Genomic DNA, 25,950 nt, shown 5'->3' on the forward strand with positions numbered 1-25,950 from the left:
TACAGTTGTGCATTTCGGTCCTGTTTGTGGGTTGCTACTTGCAGTTAACCTGGGAGTGTTTATACAGTGCAGTCCCTATGCATATTAATTCTGAAGGAAATCCCACTCTGTTGCATAGTGCATGCTCTCAGGTATTTAGGACTTTCAGTGTTATGTTCTGTGGTTAGCTCTGCAGATTGCAAAGAACATAAGTATCGCAGAAAACAGGAGTCCTGTGTCAGGCTCTTTCCATTGGTAGGGTCTAGTTTAACTTTCTCTGTATCCTGATGCTATTTCAATCATTTCACCAGCAGCAGCCAATTAAAAACACACTGAAATGATGGAAGGGCTCAGGGTAGGTTAAGCTGGTTGTGGGAGTGAGGAAGGGTAGAAAAGCTCAATGCAGACCTGCAGTTTTTGTTACAACAGCCTGTTACTCTTTGTACTGTGAAGGGGAAGGCAAGTGAAATCCCTGCAATGGAATAGAGAAAGAAAGTAATATAGACAAAGCCCAGAGGACATCTTTTCAGCACAGGGAAACCTTCGGCTACGCGAACACTGGATCGTAAAGGTTCTATGAAAGTACAATTACTGCCCAATTAAAGAAATCAATTGATTCAACAAATTGAATAATGTATAAATTTGCTCAGGCAATTTGTTTGAAAGATTTAAACTTGTTTATCAGCTTGTTTTATGGGGGGGGGGTAACATACTTGGTTTTGGAGGCACCATCTTAGGCTAAATGTTCCCTTCTCTGTGAAAGTGAAGGGAGAGTACCTCTTCCAATGTGGACCTAGCCAATTTTAGGTGAGTAGACTCAGGTTTCGCTATCTGAACACAATGCATTATCAGGAAATCGTTTGTTAGGTAAGCGTTCGCAGAATGAGTCAACAATTTCCATTAATTTCTATGGTAAAAATTCTACTGCGTTCCCGACCATGGAATTTTGACCCCAAAGGGATGTAGAAACTCAAGAAAACCCTCTGAAACCTTGCAGAAGGGAAACAAGGAATGTCCAGTGTCTCACTCCCTCTCTCCCCAATGATTTCTGGTGAAACGGCTGCACACACCGGCAAAACACAAAAAAGTGAGATTTGTTTAAGGTTGCTTATTTGTTTACAGTACTACAAGCAGGTCTGGCTATTTGGATATCTGAATCTGCAGTGTGTATAGCGAGGTTTGGGTACTAACTCCTCTTGTTTGGATAAGTGAATTTTCATATAATGAAAATGGGGCCTGTGTGTACATTAAAATGTGTTGGGGAAGTCTTTTCAGTTGATTTAAAACTGGGGCAGGGAACTTATAGCCCCCCAGATGTTGCTGACCTATAATTTTCTAGCATCCCTGACTGTTCACCATGCTAGCTCAGTTTGATGTGAGTTAGACACCAACAATATCTGGAAGGCCACGTGTTCTCCGCACTGAGTCAAAAGGTTTTTTGAACTAACTGATTAATTAATTAAAGGTTACAGTCCTAATTAAAAGAACAGAGCTCTGGTCAACACATTCTCTTACTGGAGGTGAAAGAGGGGAGCAGACCGGTTCCACACACCATAGTGGATTTCTGGCAAAACAATTGGCTACAGCCTCTGCTTCTTCCATATTTTCTTTCCCTTGTGGGCTGGCAGTTGGAAGTGTGTGGATAATTAGTACTCGGGGGGGGGGGCTGGATGTGGCCAGTTGTTGACACCTCAAGAATACCGTCAAACAGAGGTGGTCAAAATGCTGTGAACTAATCTCATGGAAAGTTGTATCTGGGTGAAAATGGAACATGGTAAGGGACACATTACAGTTCTGCCGACACAGAATTTGTGAGGTGATTCTCTCTTGAATTAAAACTGTTGAACAGTTAATAAGAACTGTAGAACAACTATGCCCAAATTGCTATTGCAGATTTTAAGATGCCTTTCTACCCTAATGGGGGAACCAGTTACTATTTATTTCAATGGGAGAATAAGACAAGGAGGAGGGGAGGAAATTCTTAAAGCAGACTCCTGCAGTTTATTTTTTTCTCTTATTAGCTGTTCATCCCCACAATAGCCTACGAAAAGAGTTCTCCAAAGCCTAATTATAATAAATTCATGGATGACTCATGCTGACCACATTCGCAATTCCTCTTCTCCCCACAGAAATCTTGGATAGTCCCACAGCACATTATTATTTTCCCTGATAATTTTCTCAGAACTGCAAGCTTCCTTGGCGCACGTTAAGGCACACATTTTGATTTAATATTTCTGTAGAACCCCATCTGATTTAGAAGTTTTAGGCAGCTAGCAGTAAAAGCAGGACGAAAAAACCAAAACCCATCAAATATCCAACACGCCAAACAGGACTACATGTGAGAGGAAATAGGGTACTAGCAGAAACGGCATTCCCATGTTTAGCTCTTTCTCCTCAATCTAGTATGTGGTAGCACACGCCATTTGTAATTATGCCATGGTGCTGTTAACAGATTGTAGGCCTCAAGGCAGGGGGCCCCAGTTACTCTTAGCACTTTTGAAGTAGTTGATTCTTATGTACCTTCCCACAGACATGCTCACATCATTCCTGTCCCCTCCAACAATTCCCTCCCCCTAAGCTACTTTTCCATTGTAGGGGAATTTTTCGGCACTTTCCCACCCAGATCTGTAGCCAAGCTGGGGCAAATGGGTACCCAGCCACCCGTGAGCTGTGCTTTACCTCTGCTGTCTCCTCCACCCTATTTTTTTTGGGGGGGGGTTGTCTTTTTAATTTGTGACAATGACAGCCTCCATCTAAAGCAGTGTTTCCCAAACTTGGGTTCTCCAGCTGTTTTGGGACTACAACTCCCATCATCTCTAGCTAGAAAGACCAGTGGTGAGGGATGATGGGAATTGTAGTCCCAAAACAGCTGGAGGCCAAAGTTTGGAAAAACCCGACCCAAAGCATGACAGGGTTTAAAAACAGGAGCAATTTAAGAACCGGGCCCTCTGAAAAAAAATCAGTGAACAAGGCAGGGTACATGTATAACAGAACCTCAGCTGGAAGAGCCCCCCCAAAGTTAGGCCAGCAGCCATGAAGCGGGGGGGGGGGTCAAATTAATTTCCACAGTTGGATTCCAATCACCTAGCCCTAGAAAGGACAGTAGAGACAAAAAGATTGGGTGACCCCTGAGCATTTCAGCGCCAGATTGGTTGCCCCTTTGTTACTGAAAGGATCATCACAAGGATAGGAGTGGAATTGGGATTGTTGCCTGAGTGAAATAAAAGAAGGGTAGTAACAAAGGAAGGAATGGTCCAGTGACACCCATGCCCTGGGAATTTATTTGAGAATTTCTACATCCCTGTGTGCAATATGCATTCTCTCAGGCTGCATCCACACCATATTTTTACAGCGCTGTTGAATCCCTTTAACAATAATGACTCCCCCCAAAAAAGAATCCTGGGAATTCTATAGTTAGTTAAGGGTGTGGAGAGTTTTTAGGAGACCCCTATTCCCCTCACATAACTACAATTCCCAAGTTCCGTGGGAGGAGAGATGGATTGTTAAACTACTCTGGAAATTGTGAGAATCGGGGGTCTCCCAACAACTCTTGGCCCCCTTAACAAACTACAGTTTCCCAGGATTTTTTTTTTGGGGGGGGGGACCACAACAGTTAAAAACGGCTTAGTAGTTCTTTAATTGTATGGTGCAGACGTGGTCTCACTCTCAAAGGCCATAGGTGGCAAGTTACACTTTTGGGTCAAGATTCAGTCCTCAGTATCTGTAGAAAAGTTTTGTGCTCATTTGTTCAATTTGTATCCTGCCCCTTTCTCTCTGAAGGGTACCCAGGGCAGTCAGCAGCACAAAACCCGAAATAAAACAACATCCAGTATGCAATAATTAAAATGCCCTAAAACTCCTAAACGCACCTATCCCCTGCCGAAAGCCTGGACAAATAGCAAAACATAACCATTTCCAGAAGGGGAGCTGTGTTAGCATGTTGCAGCAAAAACAACATCAGCTGCATCTGATGAAGCAGGACTCTGGTTCATGAAAACTAAGCCATAATAAATGTGTTAGCCTTTAAGGTGCCACAAGGCATTTTGTTGTTATATAAAAATGGATGTCAGATGGCTGGGATCAGAAAGCCCTCTTCCCAGAGAACTGCTGCGAATTGATATCTAAGCCCTGTTTTGACTCAATGGAAGCCATCTTCATTTATTTGTCACCATAGATTGCAGTTTACAGAATAATACAAGCAAATACTAGATTCTCTGCACCTTAAAACCCCAAATTTTGACAGTGGAGAAGGCAATGGTTTTGGTTTTTTCCAATAATCATTTTTTATTTTGTCTTGAACTGAAATTGCATTAGCCTTTCACTTTTGTTTTTTATCGTCCTGTATGACTGATGGGATTTATCCATTAATGGTGGGGTTTTGAAATTTAATTTTCTGTCTGGCATTTTTTTCTTCTTCTTAGGTTTTGTGCAATGGCCCAGGAACTTGCGTTCCCATATGCGCATCTGCCCTCCTGCTCAGGATGCTGGGGATAAAAAGCGTAACCATTGTATACGTCGAGAGCATCTGCCGCGTGGAAAACCTGTCTCTGTCCGGGAAGATCCTTTACCACTTTTCAGATTATTTCATCGTCCAGTGGCCTGCACTCAAAGAAAAGTATCCCAAGTCTCTCTATCTTGGGCGAATCGTGTGACACGAAAGGACAAGCTCAATGTGTTTTAGTACCAACGCTGATGTTTTTTTCCAACCGGTCCTTCATAAGTTTACACAAGTCGAGCAAGACTCGTTACTGTATTTCTAAAAACCAAAGTGGACCGTATGTGCGTACCGCCCAGTATCGCATAGCTGGACACCACAAGATTATGCTTCTCTTTCCAGTTGCCGTCAGGAGCTCAACTCTACCTCTATTTCATCACTTTGGTTTCCAGGACTGCTGCCCTTCATCCTCATCTCTTTAAAAAGTCCCTTTCTCATGAGTCAGGGAATAAGGTAAATGGAGTAATATGGCAGGGGGGGGAGAATATTAGTTTGTGATGAAATCGCACAGCGGAGTGGATTATTGATGCGGTGTCCATCAAGGTGCATGGCACTGTAAAAAACAGTAAGAAAAAAAAGCCTCCCCCTCCCCAGCTTTCATTGGATATAAGTATTTATTTTATTTGTGTTGATTTTCCTTTTTTCCTTTATGTTTTGTATGCACACACACACACACACACACTTCATATCCATATAAAACATGAAACTGACGTTTGATGTTGGCTTATCCCTAAGGTACCACCTAGGAATCATGGAAGTAGGGCTGGTCCCCCGCAATCATCTCATTCGCAATCACATAATAATGTTTTATTCACCTACTGTCACAAGTTTTTCCCCAGTCACTAAAGGCAAGGATGTTGGCTGGTGCTCTAGTCTATTGCAATGAGATTCCGTTGAGATTTTATATAGAGAATTCCAACTGATAAGATACTGGCCTTGGTCAGATGTTGACATTCCACATTTCCTTCTGCCCTCTTTTCCATGTGGAACAAGTCAGAACTGGAATGGGCTGTATTTGTTTGCACGCAGTTTCTCCCTGACCTGTTCACTCTACCCGTTACCTGCCTTCTGGTGTAAGACTATGTGGTGTGTTGGGATCCTGAGGTCTCTCCTTAAAGGCCATTCAGGGCAGTGGCTTTAGAGCCATAGCTGCACCGAGCGGTTGCTTAAACATGCCCCTTAAATTATAAGAAACAGAATCTTGTTCTGGTACCACAGCCCTTGTTTCCTGTATGCAAGCAGCAAAATCCCTAGTGAATATTTTGAGCATAAAGGAAACGGTCGTATTAACTTGGCCTGAGGACAGTTTTCGTTCTGCAGCCTTTCCAAAAAAGAAACCCCATAGCATTAAATCCAGTATCATTTTTCCTTTTGGCCTCTCAAAAGTTGGCCCTGTGTTCTAAAGTAAGCTTTCTAAAGCATTGTGTTTAATTGTTAAGATAAATAAAGAGGTAGCGGATGTCACAAGCAGATGAACCGCATGTGCACGAGGGAGACAGATTTTTTCCAAGCCGAGCGTTAAATCTTTTAACAGTGTTGAATTACAGGGAGGAAACTGTCATTAGGAAGCAGTGAGACTCTTTAGCCCACTTTGCAGCCCCATGTGTGTATAATGAGCGTTAATGATGCCAAAAAAGGTAAAATGTCACTTTCTCAGTGAACTTCAGTATATGTAGGTTTTGTATGTTTAAAAGTTCAAGACATGTTTAGTTAGCGTGTGAAGCCATTCCCTCCCTTAAATGGGAAATGGCATTTAATATCAAACACTGTTAGCAAAATCCAGTCTCCCATAATATCTATTTTCTAAGTCTGTTGCAGCCTTTTTTCACCCATCTGGCAAATCATAACTATATATGTTGTTCTGTATATAGAGCAATGTAAACACATCTGTCATCTGCATATACTGAGTCACATCGATGAACAAATTTTGGCTGGAGAAACATATACATTGAAGAGAGTAACAGAAAAGTGGGAAAGGTCCACATGATGCACAAACGAAACACGAGGAAGCCAAACAATAATCCTATACATCACTGCAAGAGAGTGATAGTTTTTACTTTCTATAGTAACTGTGACTTTTGATCATTTTTTCTAGAGGGATGTTAAAATATGGAGAGGGATAGCTTTGATACGAAGAAGCGAAGGTGCCTGTGGTTTGCAAACTGTTCGGATGAGTAGGGTTTTTTTAAAAAAATTAAAAGCCTGCTTCTCTATAAGTATTCATCTTGATGCTGCCATGTTGATACATGGGTTGATAAGTAACCTTTATCAGAAGGTGCTCTTCAGTTTGGCCAAAAGGTATGCTTCAATTAATATCCCATGAAGCCTGGTTCACATTTTGGGAACACTCTGTTTTCATTTCGGCAGAGGAACTGGCATCTACATGAAGCTACTGGGAGACATCATCTGGTGATTTGGAGCATGGCACCACCAATATGCTGGTTCCACCCAGCTCCGTATCTCCATTCCATCGGAAAGGCTGTGCAGGTGCTGGACCTGTGTCTGGAGTCTGATGGACTAGATGAGGACCAGTAAACTGATGTTGAATTCTGAGAAGAGTGAGATGTTATGGGTCAGCCATTCCCAAGTTCATGAGTTAGGAAGATGGCCTGCCCTGGGTTGGGTAAAACTCCCACAGAAAGAGTAGCTATGTAACTTGGCAATTCTCATCAATTCCAAGCTGTCACTGGGGCCCAAAGTGACTACGGTGATAAGGAGTGCTGATGCCCAGCTCTGGATGTTTCACCAGCTACCACTGTTCCTGGACCAAGATAGTCTAACCTTGAATATCTATGTTCTAATAACCTGTACAGGCTACTACAGATATCCTTGAAAATAGTCCAGAAGCTGCAGCTGATGCAAAATCCCACTGAAAGAGCAGTGAGAAGGAATCTTATCGCCTGATCTTCACTGCATTGGCTGCCAGTGAACTACCACACACAGTTCAAAGTGCTAGTGTACGAAACCATGAACAACTTGTCACCCAAGTAATCGAAGGAGCGCCTTTCTCAGTACAGTGGTACCTCGGGTTACAGATGCTTCAGGTTACAGACTCCGCTAACCCAGAAACAGTACCTTGGGTTAAGAACTTTGCTTCAGGATGAGAACAGAAATCGCACGACGACGGCGGGAGGCCCCATTAGCTAAAGTGGTACCTCAGGTTAAGAGCAGACCTCCAGAACGACTTAAGTTCTTAACCCGAGGTACCACTGTACTTTCTAATCTGGACTTTATGATCAATGGGAGAGGCCCTTCTCATGGTTCCATCAGTGTTGGCAGCAAGGAAGATGGTCACACAAGACAGCATTCTCAGGGGCAGCACCTTGCCTATGGAACAAGCTGGTTTTCTCCTGCTCTGGAGGGTAGGACTTGAACCAATGGCTTCAAGTTACAAGAAAGGAGATTCTCAGTAAACATCAAAAAGAACTTTCTGACAGTAAGAGCCGTTTGAACCAACCCTTGGAAGGTTGTGGACTCTCCTTCCTTGGAGGTTTTTAAGCAGAGTTTGGGTGGCCATCAGTCATGGATGCTTTAGCTGAAATTCCTGCATTGCAGGGGGTTGGACTAGATGACCCTTGGGATCCCTCCTAACTCTACAATTCTATGATTCTATGAACCTCCTCCTGGGTGAAATCAGGTTGTCCTCCACTCTAGGCAGAATTTGGAAGCTCACCTATTTGTCTAGGCCTTGGAGGTTTAACTGGTGTTATGGAGCTCTTAGCTTCTGCTGTCTTTATTGATGAGAACCTGTTAGTTCATTTAATGGTTTTGTGAAGAATGCGTTGTTTTATGCTGTTAGCCACTCTGTGCTCCATTGTAGGATGAAAGGCAGGATACAAAAATGTGAAATATATTTTTTAAAAGAAATTAACAAATATTCCCATCCAGTGTGAATACATAGACCTCAGCTTTCCCTACTGTAGAAAACAGTGTTTGGTTTCTAGTGCATTTTTATCCTTTGGCTTAGGTGTGAAATAAATCAAATACCCAAAAGTAACCTTGTGTTTAGCTGCCGCAGAGCCATTAATGTGTTTAATGGCTTCTCCATGGAACCTAAAGGGCTAAAACGCTTTCTTGGGAAGAATTCTGTGCAAAATGTATGGCTCAGCACTTAATATCCTTGGGAATGACCTGACCCTCGCTTCGACTTATGTGTGCTAGCTTTTGGCCTAGTAACTCAAATGGGGGTTATATTATCAGGACTTCCTGCAGCCTTGCAAATTGTTTCGGTAAATAAAGGAAGATGTACTTACTGCCTGTTATGGCTAAAACTCTTTTTCGTTCCCTGGGAATATTTATTGCACGGTCCTTATATATTTTTGTGTCACTCAGTTTGTTATGTAGTCTAAAAGATGCTGCTGCACTGCATTTGCTTACATGTGGAACAACTCCCATAGCTCAGTGTTAATAGAAAACATAGGTGGTTGGAGGACTCTGGTTGGGTCCCCCACATTTCCAGTTGAAGCAGGGATGGGGAAGCTGTGGTCCTCCAGATGTTGTTGGACTCTTAATTCCCATCAGCCCCAACCAGCTGATGATGAGAGTTGTAAGCTGACAACATCTGGAGGGCCAAAGATTCTCTATCCCTGAGTTGAAGGATTTCAGCAAGACAGTGGAGAGACACACTTGCTCAAACTAACAGTAAAGACCTATATACTAAACCAGACCATTTGGTCCATTAATGCTAGATACAACTAAAGCAGATCATCATCATCATCATCATCATCATCATCATCATCATATAATTTATATCCTCGCCTTTTAAGAGGAAAAATCAGTAATTGGTTTTCAAGTATCCTAACTAACTAACTTGATTTTTAAAAATCCATCAGTTATGAACAATCTCAGCTGCTAACCAGGATAAGCCTTTTAAACATCAGTAAAGGCCTAAGTAAGCAAGCCTAGGTTTTTAACAAGCATTTAAAACATCCAAGCAATGAAGTTTCCTGAATCTCTTGAGGGTTTCCAGAGGGTTGGTGCAAAAACTGAAAAAGCCCATTTCCACAATGTTTCCAGAGGACAATTCATGGGGCCATAGTATAGCCAGTGGGGTCTTCTCCTAAAAATGCGAGAAATGGCTGTGGTACAGAAGCATTTGTGGGCAAGAAAATAGGAGCTGGGTAGTTAACCCTTCCCTTGCCTGCTGCTTTTCCTCTTCAACTCCACCCTTCTCCAGCCCTCTATTTTCTCTCCATTTGCAGGGCAGGAAGGGAGGAAAGGGAGGCGGCCAGGTAGAGAGGTTGCAGAGGAGAAGCTGGGACCGATGAAAGCTTTCCCCCTGCAAATGCCACTCTCCTGCTTTGCACATTGGTGCCTCATTGTCAGCAAACAATCAGTTGGGAATCCCTATCAGTTTTCAATGCATAACATAGTTGTTGTTGTTGTTTTTCCAAAGTGGGGAGGGACATGACATTAAAAACTCAGGTAGGCCAACCTTAGCAACTTTGAGGCAGGGTGGTAGAGAGATAAAGCTGATATAGGTGTCAGATGCCTTAGTTAGGGTAGGGCAGCAACAAAGAATGCTGCAGCATATGTTTTGCAATTTCTTTAATGGTGTTCTGACAGTCTGGGTATATTAAAAGGCAACCCTACTAGGGCTGCCCAGGGCAAGATGCATGTTTCTGTTGAGTTTTTTAATTTGCAAAGTCAAAGTCTTTACTTTGATCTGTACTGCAGTTTCATAGGCAGGTGTCATCCCTGCTGCCCTGCCTGCAACCTTTTTGCAGGGTTTTTTGGAAGCCACTCCTGGCTTGTTTAGACTTGTTTAGCTTGTTTTCAAAAGTGATCTGGTGTCAACACATTAACAGGCTCTGGAACAGATGAATCTCGCCTAAAGTTGGGAAAACATCTCATCGCCAGTGGAACAAGGAAGATCCATTAGTGGAACAGGCTGTTTCGTACAGCAACCAAAAGCCAAGGCCAAAGCACATTTTGAAGTCAAATCTGGTGCAAATGCCTCAGTCGACCATAACCTTGAGAGAGAAAAGATCTTAACCTAACGCTAAACTGTTACAGCCCAGTTGCTGCCTGCATAACAAAGCACAGGTCGGCTTCAGGCCTTGGCACATTAGAAGAAATATATTGATTTTAAATTTCATTTATTGCTTCTTTCATCTCTTGCATTGCATTTCATTGTATTACAATGAGTGCAAATGGAATGCAAATTGTAGTACAATAAAATGCAACATAAGTGCGGGGGGAGCAATGAAAATGCAATTTAAAAAAATCATACAGTGTCCATCACAGCGCAATACAATTGCTACAAAAAATTGGGAACCATAGGTCTACCAAACAAACCAGCTGGGTGTTACAGTGCTTTGTCCTTCTGCCAGGACGTTTGGAATGTTTTTACACAGTAAATGTGCGGCTTTTTCCCACCTAGTTCTCTGTATGGCTCCCACTTTACCTCCCACAATAGGCAACACACCTTGGGAGTACAGATCAAGTCAGAAAATGCCACCTGGCCTGAGTATGGAGTTTTCTTCTCTGCCATGCTCATCAAAGAGGATATGTCGCGTCAGCAACAACTTGCAAAAGAAAAAAGCATTCCCAGCAGGATGCTCACTCCCGTGAACCTGCTGCTCAGTTCTGGTCTTGTTTGCAGCAGCACTCAGGAAGTGATACCGCCAGGAGACCTCACTTGCAGGCACTGAAAGAAGCTTTGATGATGCAGCGGACACAGGTTGCTTATTCTGGGCCTCTTCTTCTTTTCCTTAATGGAAACTTCACATGTGCAAAGATCTCTCGTCTTCCATAATAGCTCCTTCAGAGCCCCATAGAGAAAAGATGCTTCAAAGTAATGGATCATGAAACGTCATCTCAAACCAATTCTTCTGTCTTCAGGATATTCCTGTTGTGTTCATAGCTAAGTAATAGAGCAGGTTCCATTCAAAAAGTGCCAACAAGATTGGATTCCCCCACCCCAATCCTCTGCTAACTTGAAAAGTTGTTTCAGAGAGTATGGTTTGGTAAAGGCATCTTAATGCAACAAATGCCAGAAGTTTTAGATATTTTGTTTTAGTCTGTTCATTCAGGACTAGCCACGAGTCTTTGCACAATCATTCTTTCTTTTACATTTCTCCTTTATGCAAGATTAATTCTTCTATATACCCCTTTGAAGCTTCCAAAAAATATGATGAAATAAATTATCTGCTGGATTTAATGAAATAAAAAACTGAAAACATGTCAATGAGGAATATAAATGCAAAGAATACGGTATTTGCATCCAAGGGCTGAATTTAGTTCTTCACAGATATGTCTCTTACTTGCAAGTATCTGAAGAAGTGTGCATGCACACGAAAGCTTATACTCGGAACAAACTTAGTTGGTCTCTAAGGTGCTATTGGACATTTTTTTTATTTTTTTATTTCGACTGCATCAGAACAACACGGCTACCTACCTGAATTGCAAGTATCTGTCTATGTAACACGCCAAGACTCTTCACATTATGAAAACAATGTACACAATTATGAGTTTACAGATCTGACAATGCCTGAAATTTCGGTTAAAACTAACAATTTACACTGGCTGAAACCTGATTTCAGAAGGTGTTTTTTAAAAAGTATTGAAATGGTAATCTGAAGGTTATTAGGTGGAGAAATAGCTTATTCCCCATCAAATTTGACCAAAGCAAAGAATTACAGAAAGTGAGTCAAGCAAAACTATTTTCATCAACAGGTGAAAGCAGAATCAAAGGTGCTGCCTGACCCCTATAAAAACCTATAGGTTAGACTGGTTCATTGATCATAACCATGAGAAAGATCTGCCGTTCTTAAATGCAGACCATCTCGGTCAGCACAGAAGAAGCTGGCCTGACAAGTTTAAGGCAGTGAATATAGAATTTTCACATTTTACTCTCTGATAACCCCATGGGGTAGGTTAGGCTGAGAAATAGTGACTGCCCCAAAATAACCCAGTGATCTAAAAGTAAGAATTTGAACCCAGGTCTCTTTATCTAACGTCTTCATGTCAGCTGCTGCATCTACATGGCATAAAATGGAGTCTTAAATGATGGGCGTGTGATAAACAAGCGCCTGAAGTCTTTCTGTAGACAGTGGGACTGCAAGTGAAGCAAAACTAGGGCTAGGGCAGGAAAAGCTTGAGAATTGTAGCACTTGCCTCTCACACTGCCTTTGACACATTCTGAGTGGACTACCACCCCTCCCTGCTCTGCTCTAAATGTCCTAATAAAATTGTGAAGGGAGTGCATGCCTTCTAGGTGATAGATGCATTCCTGTGGCAGTATCATAGGCACCCATTGCTAGCTTTGTGCTTCTGACACTTAAGAGAATCAATTGATTAAATGACGGCTGGAAGGGGCATTTTTTAAAAAAAACATTTCAGCAGCTTGATTTAGTTCAATCATTAACCCATTTAATCAATTTCAGGCGCTTATTCCTTTCCCCAGCAGAGCCATTTCTCTATACCCATAAGCTGCAACCTAATTTAATTTATCCCCCATGGGGGATAGTGGGGAAAAAGACTCTGCTTTGACAGTTCTTTAATTGGAATAGTGTTCACATTCTACTTTGTACATAACCATATTTTGTTTCTATATGCATTAAAGAATAAGCAAAGATGTGTGGTTAAAAGCTCATAGGCCGGAGGAATAGCCTAAAGTTGTTCCAAAACCAATGTTGTTCCATATAAGTTGCCAGTGGTGTGAAAAAAATAATCTTAGCTGTTACCATATGAGACAGATGCTTTCCGTATTTTGTCGAGTCTAAAGCAGCTGTTCATCATAAGCAGGTATGGCAAGGCTGAGAAGAGATTGTGCTCCTTTTGGGGTTTTTAAGGGGAAACCAAAGTCCCTTCTGTAGTGCCTCTTTTGTTGTCGCCTACCCACAAACATGCTGTTCAGGAGTTGTCCTTGACAAGCATCTTCGCTTTCATCCTAGAGAACTGGTAACGATAAATTGCCGGATTCTATTTTAGTTAATGGATATTTTTTTTAGAGAAGCCGACACAGCAGAATTTGCATTCTGCTATAAATTAAGAGGGAATGATGATATACACTTAGTGGCTGACGCTGGTATGTGAGATAAATCAAAGTTAATCACTGGATTATCCGGTTTTGGCAAGGATCAACCTTTAAAATGAAAACAACAGAAACAAACATGATAGCTGAACTATAGCAACATGCATTCTACCAACTTGTGAAACACCGTCAGTCTCTAATTAAACTGTCAAGTAAACTGAAGGACAGGAATTTCAGCAAAGATGCTTTGTGTATTGTTCGGGTGGTGTGTATATATAGATAGATATTTCTCATTCTAAATTAAAGTTCATAAACAGTATGATGGGGGAAATAGACCAAGGACTGAGAGTCGAACCTTCATACATAACACTTGAAATTTTAACTAAAGGGGTATAGGGGGGGATTCCAAAGGAATCCAGCTTTGCCATTATTATTTTTGTTTGTTCGTTTGTTTGTTGCCTTATACCACAAAGGTCTCAAAGCATATTTAGAAGTGCATGCAAGATAAAGCCAAAAGTGGTCCTCTACTAATTTCCCACAATTGAACCTCCCTTTTTTCCAGCTGCATTAATCTGTTCACCATTAAAACAGTGAACTTACAAAAGCCAAACAGAAGAAGAAAAGGTTAACTATCAAATGCCTGCAAATGACAGAAAATTTTGGCCTAGCATCAAAAGGATGGCAATGTTGGTGCCAGGTGGACTTCCCAGAGGGTGGGAAGCATCACAGGTGTCCTCAGGTGTTTTTCTAGGGGAAGCAAAGTAAATACTACAAACAAACATGACCATCATATCTGGTAGATTTTATAACTAAGCACTGCCAAGGCCTCTGGGAAACTTGTCTTCCTGGTCTACCCTTCAGTTGTTTCACAGTTCGTAAATCTGCTCTCTTATCTAAAGGCAGACCTGGAATCCAGACATTGTCTTCCCACTCGCCGCTGGAACCCAAATCCTTTCCCTAGCTTCCTTCATCCCTTCCCACCTTTAACTAATTGCACAGTTGCTACAATCAACTTCACAATATGCCCAGCCCAGCATAACAACTTAACAACAGTCGGCTGTATTTCATGGTTGTAATATGATACTCTTAACTCCTCAGTACCCCATCCAAAATGGGGATAGCAACACCGACTTCCTTTGCAGAGTTGATGTAACCCAAGCTGTCTCAGCCACAGCCACAGCCCCACCCCTGCAATGTGGGTATAATAATGATGGCCTTTAGCTGAATTAGCATTAGCCCGGTAATTTTCTTAAATGTTTATGGACATTTTTTGTATGGAATAAGGCTTGAGTAAGAAGAATCCTGAGGTCCTCCTTTCTTGGCTCCTACCTTCTGTTTTTGAATTGACACAATACTCCCCAGTCACAGGTACTCTATAATTCTGGATCCTTGAGTTGTTTTATTTCTTTTTCAAAAACTGTTTTAAATTAACCTTTATTAAATTTTAAGAAACATAAAAGGAAAAAATATTATAGCTGTCAAAACAATATCATACACTCCGAAGCCATAAAGCTCACTGGATGTCATTGGACCAACCTCTCTCGCAGCCTAACTGACCCCTCACAGGGTTGTTGTGGAAGTTAAAAGAGGAATTGGGTACTGACACTATGAGCTCCTTGGAAGAAGTGTGGGTTAAAAACTGAATTAGAAATTGTGATGCTTTGCTGCATGGAACACGGTAATATTTTATCTTATTCTGGCCCATGAACACCAAATGTGTTGTAGGTTTAGATTAAAATTAAGCCAGGGAGATAAAAGATTAGTGTAGGGATAAGTGATTGCAGTTGTGATCATTTGCACATTTACTTGGGGGCAAATGCCACTGAATTCAGTAGGACTTAGTTCAGAATAACCATGCTTAGTACTGTGCTGATTACATAATTAGACTGTAGTCACCGATATTCCCAATGGTGACCAGAGGAGTTGCTTCCTTCTCCCGGGGAACTGAGGATAGATGCCAAGGCAAAGGGGAAGAAGCAAAAGTGAGCTGCAGACAGCAAGAGCAGGTCTCCTGACAGTTTCCTTCTTTGGCCAGGATTGTGTGCTGGCACAAAGGCTGACTCCATGCAGGACTCCCTTGTCCTGAGCCATGGAAGTGACCATCTTGACAGTTGGTTGATGGCCCAAGCAAGGGAAAGGTCAGTAGTCCCAGGTTTCCAAGCAGAGAAGAAAGTGAGGCAGGGCACCTCAGTAAAGGGACCTAGGTGTGGGTTTCAGGACCACGGTCAGTGATCCAGCAGCTGGGGTACGAGATGCAAGTTGTCTCAGCAGAGTCCTGGCTCAGCTGTCAGATCTTTCTAGCCTGGACTTAGCTGCTCATTGACTAGAGGCTCCACCCCCTGAACTCTGAATGTAGCCAATCAAAGGGGCAGTGCCTTCATCTGCAGCTGTTGGCTTATTCTAGACTTTAGCGTTTGAAACTGCAGGGATAGCTCCTCCACAGATCTACAGTGTCTCCTTGAAGCTTAGGAGAGAAGATGTTGGTTCCAGTGACAACATCTCCACATGGGATGGGTGAGGGAATTAATGCATCTCCCCACCCCCACCCCCCAGGGGCTGCTGTCATCAGAGGACTCAGTCTCTGATGATTCCTGGTGTCATGACAATCCTTGGGCCACCACCTCAAACAAGACGCTCAATGGGCTCAAACCTGATAATGGGATTCAGAATGGGAAGTTCCTGCTTCTCCTGGCCCATTAGATTACAACCAAAATTTTGTGCAGATATTCTCCGACTCCTCATTCTCTTCCAGAGGCGCAGGGGAAAGAACTGGAACAGGGTTGTAGTTCTGTTGTCCTAAGAGATCTGTCTCTGACTTTGTTCTTCCATTAGCAATGCACAAAGAAGGTATGTTAAATGTTAAGAAAAGCCACCACACCGTTTTGGTTTTCACAGCCAATCAGCTGCTGCGACAAGGGGAACAGAGGACATGGGTGATTTTCACTGTAGGGGGTGGTGGTGGAGGGCATCAGTATAGTGAGGTTATTGTGGTGTACCACAAAGAGTTTCACATTTCCTCCTGTAGCAAACCAGTTGCATGCTGAAGGAAAGCGGATGAAAACAAAATAATTTAATTAAGGATGTAATCCTTCCGTGTCAGTCACTAATGTCTACTGTCTGCGGCCACCTCCTAGCTATGCCTCACCTGACAGTACAGCTGAATATACCTTTTCTTTAAACAAAAAAAACAAGGAAAGGGGCAATCCTTGCAAACAGGATTAATGAGTATTGCTTTAAACTGTAATTTTCTGCTGGCTACGGTGATTAATGTTTCCTGCTCTGTCATAACACTGTCCAACTAAAGTCTGGCACTGTGAATTGTGACCTTGCTTGCAAATCTAGCTGGCAATTAAACTGGGCGAATGTCCTAATCGTGCCTTCATTCTGTGCTGCAGAATTAAATTATCTGTTGGGATATGGGAAAAGGAAATGATTCACTGCAGCTGGAGTGTAAAAGAGGGTGTGTGGCAGCTATTCAGGTGTTTTGGATCACATTCATCACTAGCTGTTGAAGCCCCTGACTTCAACAGACTCTCATTTGAAGACAAATCTATCTCTCCTTTTAGAATGCGTTAGCGATAGTGGTTGATGATCAGAACTTCACTGTGACACACGGTGAGGACACAGAGCTTAGAACAAGCCATATAATAAAAAGTGGCTATTTTTCACGTTTAATATACTTGGGGTTTATATAGTGCTTTTTAGAGTTTTCAGAGCACTTCATATATGCATTCTCTCATTACAACCCTACAAGGTAGGTCAGAATTACTGCAAATGGGGGGAAGCTAAGAGAGAGGCCCAGTTGAAACCGTACCACCCTTTTGTTACCTTACTGTCGTTAAGGTAACAAAGGAAGTGACTCTGTGCCAGAGGACAAATGGGTGGACCCCCTCCCTCAACTGTCTGTTAGATAGAAAGACAAAGGCAAGAGTTGAGGTGCGTGAGCCAGAAGCTGGAAGCTGCCTGCAGACTGAGCAGCTGAGAGACAGAGCCACGCCTGATTTCTGCTTGAACCCAAGGCTGTGGCTATGGGAGAAGCAAGACCCTAGTGGGGTGTTAATGCTGTGAGCCTCTCCACTGTAGGCTCAGGTTGTATATAGGTATAAATAAACCATACATCATAAAGACACCACAATCTCTGCTGTTCCTCATTCCAAGGAAACCAAACGCTGGATAAGAGAGAGAAGAAGAGAAGAGTTTGGATTTGATACCCCGCTTTCTCACTACCCTAAGGAGTCTCAAAGCGGCTAACAATCTCTTTTCCCTTCCTCCCCCACAACAAACACTCTGTGAGGTGAGTGGGGCTGAGAGACTTCAGAGAAGTGTGCGTAGCCCAAGGTCACCCAGCAGCTGCATATGGAGGAGCGGGGAAGCGAACCCAGTTCACCAGATTACGAGTCCACCGCTCTTAACCACTACACCACACTGGTAGAGCATGGTAACCCCGGAGTCTCACACTGCTTGGAGATTTGGGTGATGTGGTTTCCAGCTGCCTGGGGTAAATGTGAATTGGCAAATGAGAGGTGAGCATCCATTATATTTTGTTATAAATCCTCCCTAAAATGAAATGCCCCAAATCTGTTCCATTACCAGGTAATTTAATATCAGGGATACAAAGTTCACAATAGATGTCCCCCCCCCAATCAACCGTAAGTAAATAAATTCAGCTGGTATCAATGTCGTTGTGTCATGAGGGATGGATTTCTTAGGTCTTTGTACAATGTGAATATCAAATGTTGACTAATCCTCTGGAGAAACACAATTCCCTTGAAATTTCTTTATTGATCCCTACATGGTTGAAAGATTCCCCAAGAGCCTGGCTATCACAGGTTCACAAAGAAAAAAACTACTTGACATTAAATATTTAAAATGATTACCAGTAATTTGATTACACAGGACTCTAGATTGCATAGAATAACAGGAAACGGAGCTATTTACAGTTTAGAATCCAAATTTGCAGAGCTCAGAAAGCAACAAAACTGATTTAAGGGTTGGATCCAGAGATCATCATGCTTAGAGTAGACCCACTGAACTCGGACCATGAGGTTTCAGTTAGAATCAGAGAACTGTAGAGTTGGAAGGGAGCCCAAGTCATATAGTCCAACCCTCTGCAATGCAGGAATCTAGTTATGGTTTACTTAAGTTCCATTGATTTCAAAGTGTGACTCACAGAGCAATCCAAAATGCAGTAAGCTAGTGTCACTATGCCAGGGTAAATCATACCCTTCCATTCTGGAGGACTTTTTTGGTTCCTAGTCAGTGGTGCAGCCAGGAATGGGCCTTAAGGCTACAGTCCGGGACCCTGCAACCCAGCCCCCACCCCATGACCACTCAGAGAGTGGCAACTATGGAAAACAGTCCCCGCATCACCACCTGGGCCAGGATGTTCAAGCCAGGGCCCCTGAAGGAAGCATGCTCCCTCCTTCTTAAAAACATTATAGAGTTGGGGTGGCCAGACAGGCATGTATGTTGTTACAGAGACTTATCATATTGTTTTTATTTTAAATATATTATTACATGCAATCACACTCTCCGAGCGGTGAGCAGTTCCAGGGATGCCAGATGCGTTTTCCAGGATATATGGTTTATTTCGGACAATGGGGCACAGCAGAGACTGTGGTGTCTTTAGGATATATGGTTTATTTACATATATATACAACCAGAGCCTAGATGGAGAGAGTGCAGACAATTCACATTCCAAGAGGGTCCTGTTCCTTCCATTGCTGCAGCCTCAGATTCCAAGAGACCCCAAACATTGTGTCTGGCCCTCTCCGCAGCATAAAACAGACAGCGCACTTTGTGCTCTGCCCCCTTCCACCTTGCAAAACTGACACTTATTTCCTTTTTATTTACCTTATTGCCCACTGCAGTTCTGTCCCTCCCTCCTAAAACTCTGACCTTTTGTCTCTGCTAACTATCTCCTTAGAGAAGGGCTTTTGCCATTTGCTGTCCAACCCAGAAAGTCTCTGTTAATGGCCTTTTTAATGGGACATGGGGTCCCATTTTAATGGGACATGCTCTGGTCCATGGGGTCACGAAGAGTCGGACACGACTAAACGACTAAACAACAACAAAATGGGACATCACCCATTTATTTGTGCTCTATTAATCCGTCACTCCTGGCAATTACTTCATCAGGAAGCCAGCCTGGCTTATATTTTTACATGCTAACTTCAATGTCCGGCTCTCCAGAATTAGAAGAGGGGGGTTCAGAATTAGAAGGGGAATCCAGGCACCTCACAAACTTAGAACAATCTTCTGTACCAGAAAATGGTGCTCCCCTAACCCCCCAATAAACCAAAGTCTGTTTTATTCTCAAAGTCATGATGGCGCTAAGATTTAAGTGAGTTTAAAATCTGAATGTGCACATTCTCAAAGTATGGATTTTGTTTATAATCGTGTTTTTAACGTTATCCACCTCACCACACCCCCCATGTTTCAGAAATGCAGACACACAGTTGTAGAGCATGGAATCACAACTCTGGGTGGGTGGGTGCATAATGTCAACTGTGTGCTTTGTAACTAAAGCAATACACGTGGATTTTCTTAAGGGGATCCCCATAAGGCCATTAAGTTCTGTGTCCAAAATCACCTAGCTGCATCACATTTCCAGGCCACAAATAATTTCTGCGAACAGCTCCCCTGCCTTGTGACTTTTAGATAGGAAACTATCTCCTCTGTCTAGCTTGTAGAAAATGTTATACAGCTCACATTTGACCTTCATTCTCTTAACGTATTGTTTCATTCATTAGTAAAAACCAGCAGGAGCAGATTAGATCTAATGAACAAAATGTGTTCCTTTCACATTTATTACCAGTGACAAAACATCACCAGTGGGATGCCTGCTTTTCTTACTGGTGCCAATTCTCTTGATATTATCACTAGCTTTGTAACATTCAGTACTTTTTTCTTTTTTGGTCAGGGCCTCAGCACAGAAAATATACTAATCTCAGATTTCATTGCCTATAAAAGGAAATGTCTTGGTCTCATGGTTAATGGGGGAAAGCATTGAAATATGACTTGAACCTTAAACATACAAAGCTTTTTTAAAAAATGCATTTTTCTCCACATATCTTGTTACAGAGTATAGTAAGAAAAACCACTGGATTAGAAAGGAGGAAATATTGTAATATTGGGGGTTAGATAGGGGAAGGTTAATGGGGAAATAAACTGCTTAAAGTTTTTGGAACACTCTGGCCAGGTACATCCTTTTGGTGGATGGAAACTGAAGGTGATACACAGAGCTATGGGAACTAAATAGTTACACGTTTGCTTTTTGATGCAGGACGATTCTGGGAATGTTCTGAGTATGGAAAACTGGTTATAGAAGGGGACAAACCTCCCCCCCCCAGCTAAGGATGAGGTAATCCAAATGTTTGTGTGTAAAGGACAGGATGTAGTTTTAAGTCATGGACAGGTGGGGCGGGGACACACACAGAAAGCTGAATTTGGGCTCCATATGCATCATGGGGCTCTGGCTATCACCCTGGAGATACGATATGGGAGCAGTGGGGTTTGGTGTCAGTTTTAGTGTTTAAGCTGTGTCTCCCTCTATGTTCAAGCCGAGGGAGGGAGGGAAGGAGAATTTAAAACCAGGTATTAAAAAATATATATCAAATCAATGTCCGCTCCTTTCAAAGGGAGCCAACCCCAAGTGAGTGTTGTGTCCTTGAACTTCTCATCGCTCAGAGAAGTGGGATGAGCATCGACTATGTATGTGTCGCTATGTATGTGCCATGAAGTGTGTGCCACTAAAACGGATTATTCAGTGATGGCAGCTCTTCAGTAGTCGGTGGCAGACAGGAGCATTGCTAGGTGATTAAAGAACTCAGGATGCAGACCCATGGCAGAGATTTGCAGACAATTTGTGTATGCCTCAGTTTTAAATTAAAATGGGTGGCTGGGACCTCATCAGCACTTGTGTTTTTCAGTGTGCCCAGTCATCCTAAAAGCAAAGTAAAATAAATAAATTTAAGCCTGGGAAAAAGAGGGGAAAGGCAAGGTATCATGGGCATTCCACCATAGCCCCAGGTTAAAAGAAAAGCTTCTGGCTTTTTAACAAAAGTTGTTTCCAATGTTTTTTTCCAGTTCATTATAAATCATTTCCCAGAACACTTTTGCTATCTTACATGCCCACCACATATGAAAAAAGGTATCGTACTTTCATTTTCAGGTCATTTTCTCCGAGGCATGCCGACCTGCCCAGGTGTGGAGCAGTTAAGTCTGAGACCACAGTTGGGACCCTAAAAGTCCACTGCTGACGGTCCCTTGGCAAGTGGAACTTGAATTTCTCACCTTTAAAATTTGGCAAGCCCTGCTGGGACTGGCATTAGTCAGAAGTGTTTTTCCAGCTTCCCAGTAAGACACAAAGCCACACAAAACTTTGGTACAGGTCTGGAGGAAATCAGACAATGTTATTTTGGGGGTGAGGGTGGGGCATTAACTACAAACCCCAATGAGCTGTAAATAAACACTTACGGGTTGCATCACAAAACCCATACTTTGTGGCAAAAAATGAGTACAACACTTAAGTATATTTTCGAGCTGGACTAGATTTGGAAGTTTTCAATTACTGGATCTCAGTACAGATACAGTATTTGGGTGGGGCGATGTTTGATTAAGTTTTTCAGTATAATGTTGAAGAGAGCTTCCTGAAAGTGAAATGAGAATGACCAGAGCAAAGAAGAAGTGAGAGAAGAGGAGTATTCTGGAGGAAGGGGGAGAAAGTGAAGGGTAAATGACCTTTTAGCAGCTTGCATGTGCAAAAGAATACTGCTCTTGTAGCAGCAATGATATCCAAAACCTACCTGGCTGTAATAGAATAAAGCGGAATAGGAAACATATGTTTGGCAATTATGTGATTGGTGCTTGATATTTTACAAAGCATTTCAGTGTTAAAGAAGATACAAAAATGCAAAGCATATACATTTGAATTTTGTACCATCCATTGCACGCATGGTGACCTTACCACTCTAATGGAACACTGTAATTGTAAAAAGAGTCCAGTATTTTACCAAATTAAAAGACGGTACTCATCTGTGTGCAGAAGGCACATAGGGAGGAGACATCCTTTAGTGCTGGAACGTTTTGTTTTAAATGAAGACTAGTGTTCATAATTATAGAGAACCACTACTAGACTGTGCTAATTTCTAGTTCTTTTCTGTAAGTCACCCACAGCCCAAATTCATTTTAAACATTGGGAATTTGTGATCAGATGCTATCAATACAGAAAGCAACTGATCCTTAATATGAAATTTCATTTTAGCCATTATGAGCCACTATAATTCTTATCTATATTAAAACCTATATTTTTTGTTTTGCTTCTTTCCAACTTCACATTTATATTCTGGAGTTTGTGAGCATAGCTTTTGAAGAAGAAGAAGAAGAAGAAGAAGAAGAAGAAGAAGAAGAAGAAGAAGAAGAAGAAGAAGTCTGTCCAGACATCGATTTTGAAATATCCATAAGCGTAATTTAGGATCCAATGATGACTGCCAAGAAAATCTGTCATCATCTATTATTTGCTACAAAGCAAGCATGAGAGAAACACAGGTGCCTCGCAGCATCCACAGTCATTCAAAAAGCAGACGAAACTCTTTTGGGACAAAATGATGAAAAGAGAAATCTGTCAACATAGTTTGCAGACTGAGAGCTGGGAAAGTCTGCACCTAGTAGAACAAATGTAACAAAAACCAAAAAGGAAAGAAAGAAGAGAGTAGCTATTGCTAGACACTGTGTCCACTACAGTACTTAAAGTGAAATTACATGAGTATAGAAACATTTATCTCCAAGGGTTTGTACCAGCATGCTGCCATTAACTATATGAAAGACAGGGCTGTGGTTCTCTATTTGAAAAAGAAAAGAAAGTCTTAGCCATACAATGACATGGCTGTTCTCTCAATTGTGGGAATATGAGTCTTTCCAGTGAGATTAATAATAATTGACACCTCAGTACAACAGCCCTCCATGTGTGGTAGAGACGTCGTAACTCCTCACCAGATTTTTAACTCTTTTCCAGATTTCAGGTGGGGGGGGGGCAGTGAGAAACACCCATTGCTCTGCTTTCTGCATGCATAAAATCCAGCAGTGTGTTAATCAAAAATGAAGGGAATCCAGTTCAGATTGAAAGTATAGATCTGCAGATCCTCTTCTGTAGGTACAAAGCTTTGTGCATGCCAGAGGGGTTGCAATGGCAACCCAGTGTTGATAACTAGTCTCTCTTATTGAGTGGCTCTTAGGGGGCTGCCTATGATCTAAAATGATGCTGATGGATATGCACATCTGAGCCTTCATCAGCCGAGCAGCCCCTCACATAGCACCTTTCATTTTGTTCCTGTTATTGATCACTTTGGCATTTCGTCTTTCCTCCTTCCAGGGGGTTCAAGATGGTGTACATGACTCCACCCCCATCCCATTTTATCGTGAAGTTGAGACTATGATGCAGTTAGGAAATTTTAGGCCATGGTGGGGAACATGATGCCCTCCAGATGTTGTTGGACTGCAACATGCATCAGCCTCAGCCAGCATGGGCAATGGCCAGGGATGATGTGAGATGTAGGCCAGCAACATCTGGAGAGTCACAGGTTTCCTGCAGTTGTTTTAGACTTTGGAGTGATGGTTTTATGGGGCCCCTTCTTTAGATGCTAACAGTATTAATGTGGTAATTCAGCCCTGCTCTGTTGGGAGCTCCTCTTGCTTTTTCTGTTGAATTCTATCCCAAATATTGTCCATTTGGAACCGGTGGGTTGAAATTGCCTATGTTGCTGTGCACAGGATGTTCTTCAAACCATTTTCTTGCAGGAATACGTCTAGATTAGGGCCAGGGCATTATGAGTTCTATGCCAATTTGTTTTTGTTTTTTTAATGAATTCTAATATCTATATCCACAGAACCAAAAGAACTATTAAAATTGGTGGATGCTCTTGTTGTCAGTTACTCTTCTACCACAAATTTACACTGCTGTTCCCATGTTTTAAACAAGTAAATAGTTCTTTTTTCCTCTGTTCATGTTTAACTGCAAAATACAGCTCAAACCTAAAAGCAACTCAATTAGCAAGCCTGAGCCTACTGTCTTTTGTAGTGTTATGGCACTATTTGTTGCACCTACATAAGGAGGAAAGAGCAGATGTAGCCTGTACACATTACCGATTACACCCATCTTCAATGCCCTCCCACCTCTGGTATTTGAAGCTGAGTACACATGACATTGGGACGCAGGTGGGGCTGTGGGTAAAAGCCTCAGTGCCTAGGGCTTGCCGATCGAAAGGTCGGCGGTTCGAATCCCTGCGGCGGGGTGCGCTCCCGTCATTCGGTCCCAGCGCCTGCCAACCTAGCAGTTCGAAAGCACCCCCGGGTGCAAGTAGATAAATAGGGACCGCTTACAAGCGGGAAGGTAAACGGCGTTTCCGTGTGCGGCCCTGGTTCGCCAGAGCAGCGATGTCACGCTGGCCACGTGACCCGGAAGTGTCTTCGGACAGCGCTGGCCCCCGGCCTCTTGAGTGAGATGGGCGCACAACCCTAGAGTCTGTCAAGACTGGCCCGTACGGGCAAGGGTACCTTTACCTTTACCTTACACATGACATTAGCCACAACTCATATGCATCCTACACTTTCTTTAAAAGTGCAGTCAGTTTTTTAAGAAATACCACTGTTTGATGCATTTCTCCTCAAACCAACATCCATCTGATTTGAAAACATATTGCTGTTAAGCCGAAGTATGTACATTTCAGACAGAAGACAATGCATGTGCAAATGACAGTTTCATTGAATTGGAGTTTGAGGGGTGGGTTGCAGGCATGGGAAAAGGAAAATGCACACTGGGTGAAAACATATGCATCCTCTGGTGTGTACAGCAATGTAAAAACACAAAAATGCAACAGCCACAAACCCCTTACAGTCTCTCATCTCTTCCCCCTCCCCCAAATGTTCTAAAATACAGTGCTTTCTTGTGACCAGTCTCTGTTTCAGGATGTCCTTTCAATATTCATACAATGTGTTTCACACTGTCCATAGTGGCTGTTGCACCGGCCAGAGGTGGGAGGAGACACTCTAGCAATGGAGCACATTTGTCCCAGTGATTGGATAGGCTAATGTTTCAGTCCGCTGCCTCTTAAGTTCCACTCATCTACAAAACATTTGTAGGAGTTGTCATATGTTATGTGTGCACATGCACATTCTGCCTCTTCTGCCTATGACAGGCAGAAGTTCAGCAGGTAATGTGTTTATTGTACCAAAGATATGCAATAATAGGCAATGACATTGTGAATCTCTCTCACTCTCGCTCTCTCTTTCTCAAAAGCACATAAACCCTGCCAGGGGCAAATGTAGCTACTCCTCTTATGAAGTCATCCCACATATCCACAATTCCCTGTGATGGAGCCAAGGGATAAAATAATTGAAGACTAAATTACAGGAAGAGTGTGTGTGTGTGTGTGTGTGTGTGTGTGTGTGTGTGTGTGTGTGGTTTAGATTCAAGTGATGTTTAGGTAAGGAGAGAATCAGC

At 42.5% G+C, this 25,950-nt stretch overlaps 1 protein-coding gene across 5 annotated transcripts in view; it reads left to right on the plus strand.

The window, feature by feature from the left end:
* ALG14 (ALG14 UDP-N-acetylglucosaminyltransferase subunit) overlaps positions 1 to 18,702 on the plus strand; it is a 44,870-nt gene extending 26,168 nt beyond the window's left edge. For 2 of the 5 annotated variants that reach the window (XM_081194116.1, XM_081194112.1), the window contains 2 exons: positions 4,401 to 4,927; positions 6,346 to 8,745. In XM_081194116.1, the coding sequence (XP_081050242.1) occupies positions 4,401 to 4,631 (231 nt within the window). In that variant the 3' untranslated portion in view covers positions 4,632 to 4,927; positions 6,346 to 8,745. The other 3 variants (XM_081194113.1, XM_081194115.1, XM_081194114.1) reach the window with 3 other exon arrangements.
* Positions 18,703 to 25,950: the final 7,248 nt, after the last annotated feature.

Source organism: Podarcis bocagei (assembly GCF_964188305.1).
Source record: "Podarcis bocagei genome assembly, chromosome: 5".
Taxonomy (NCBI): domain Eukaryota; kingdom Metazoa; phylum Chordata; class Lepidosauria; order Squamata; family Lacertidae; genus Podarcis; species Podarcis bocagei.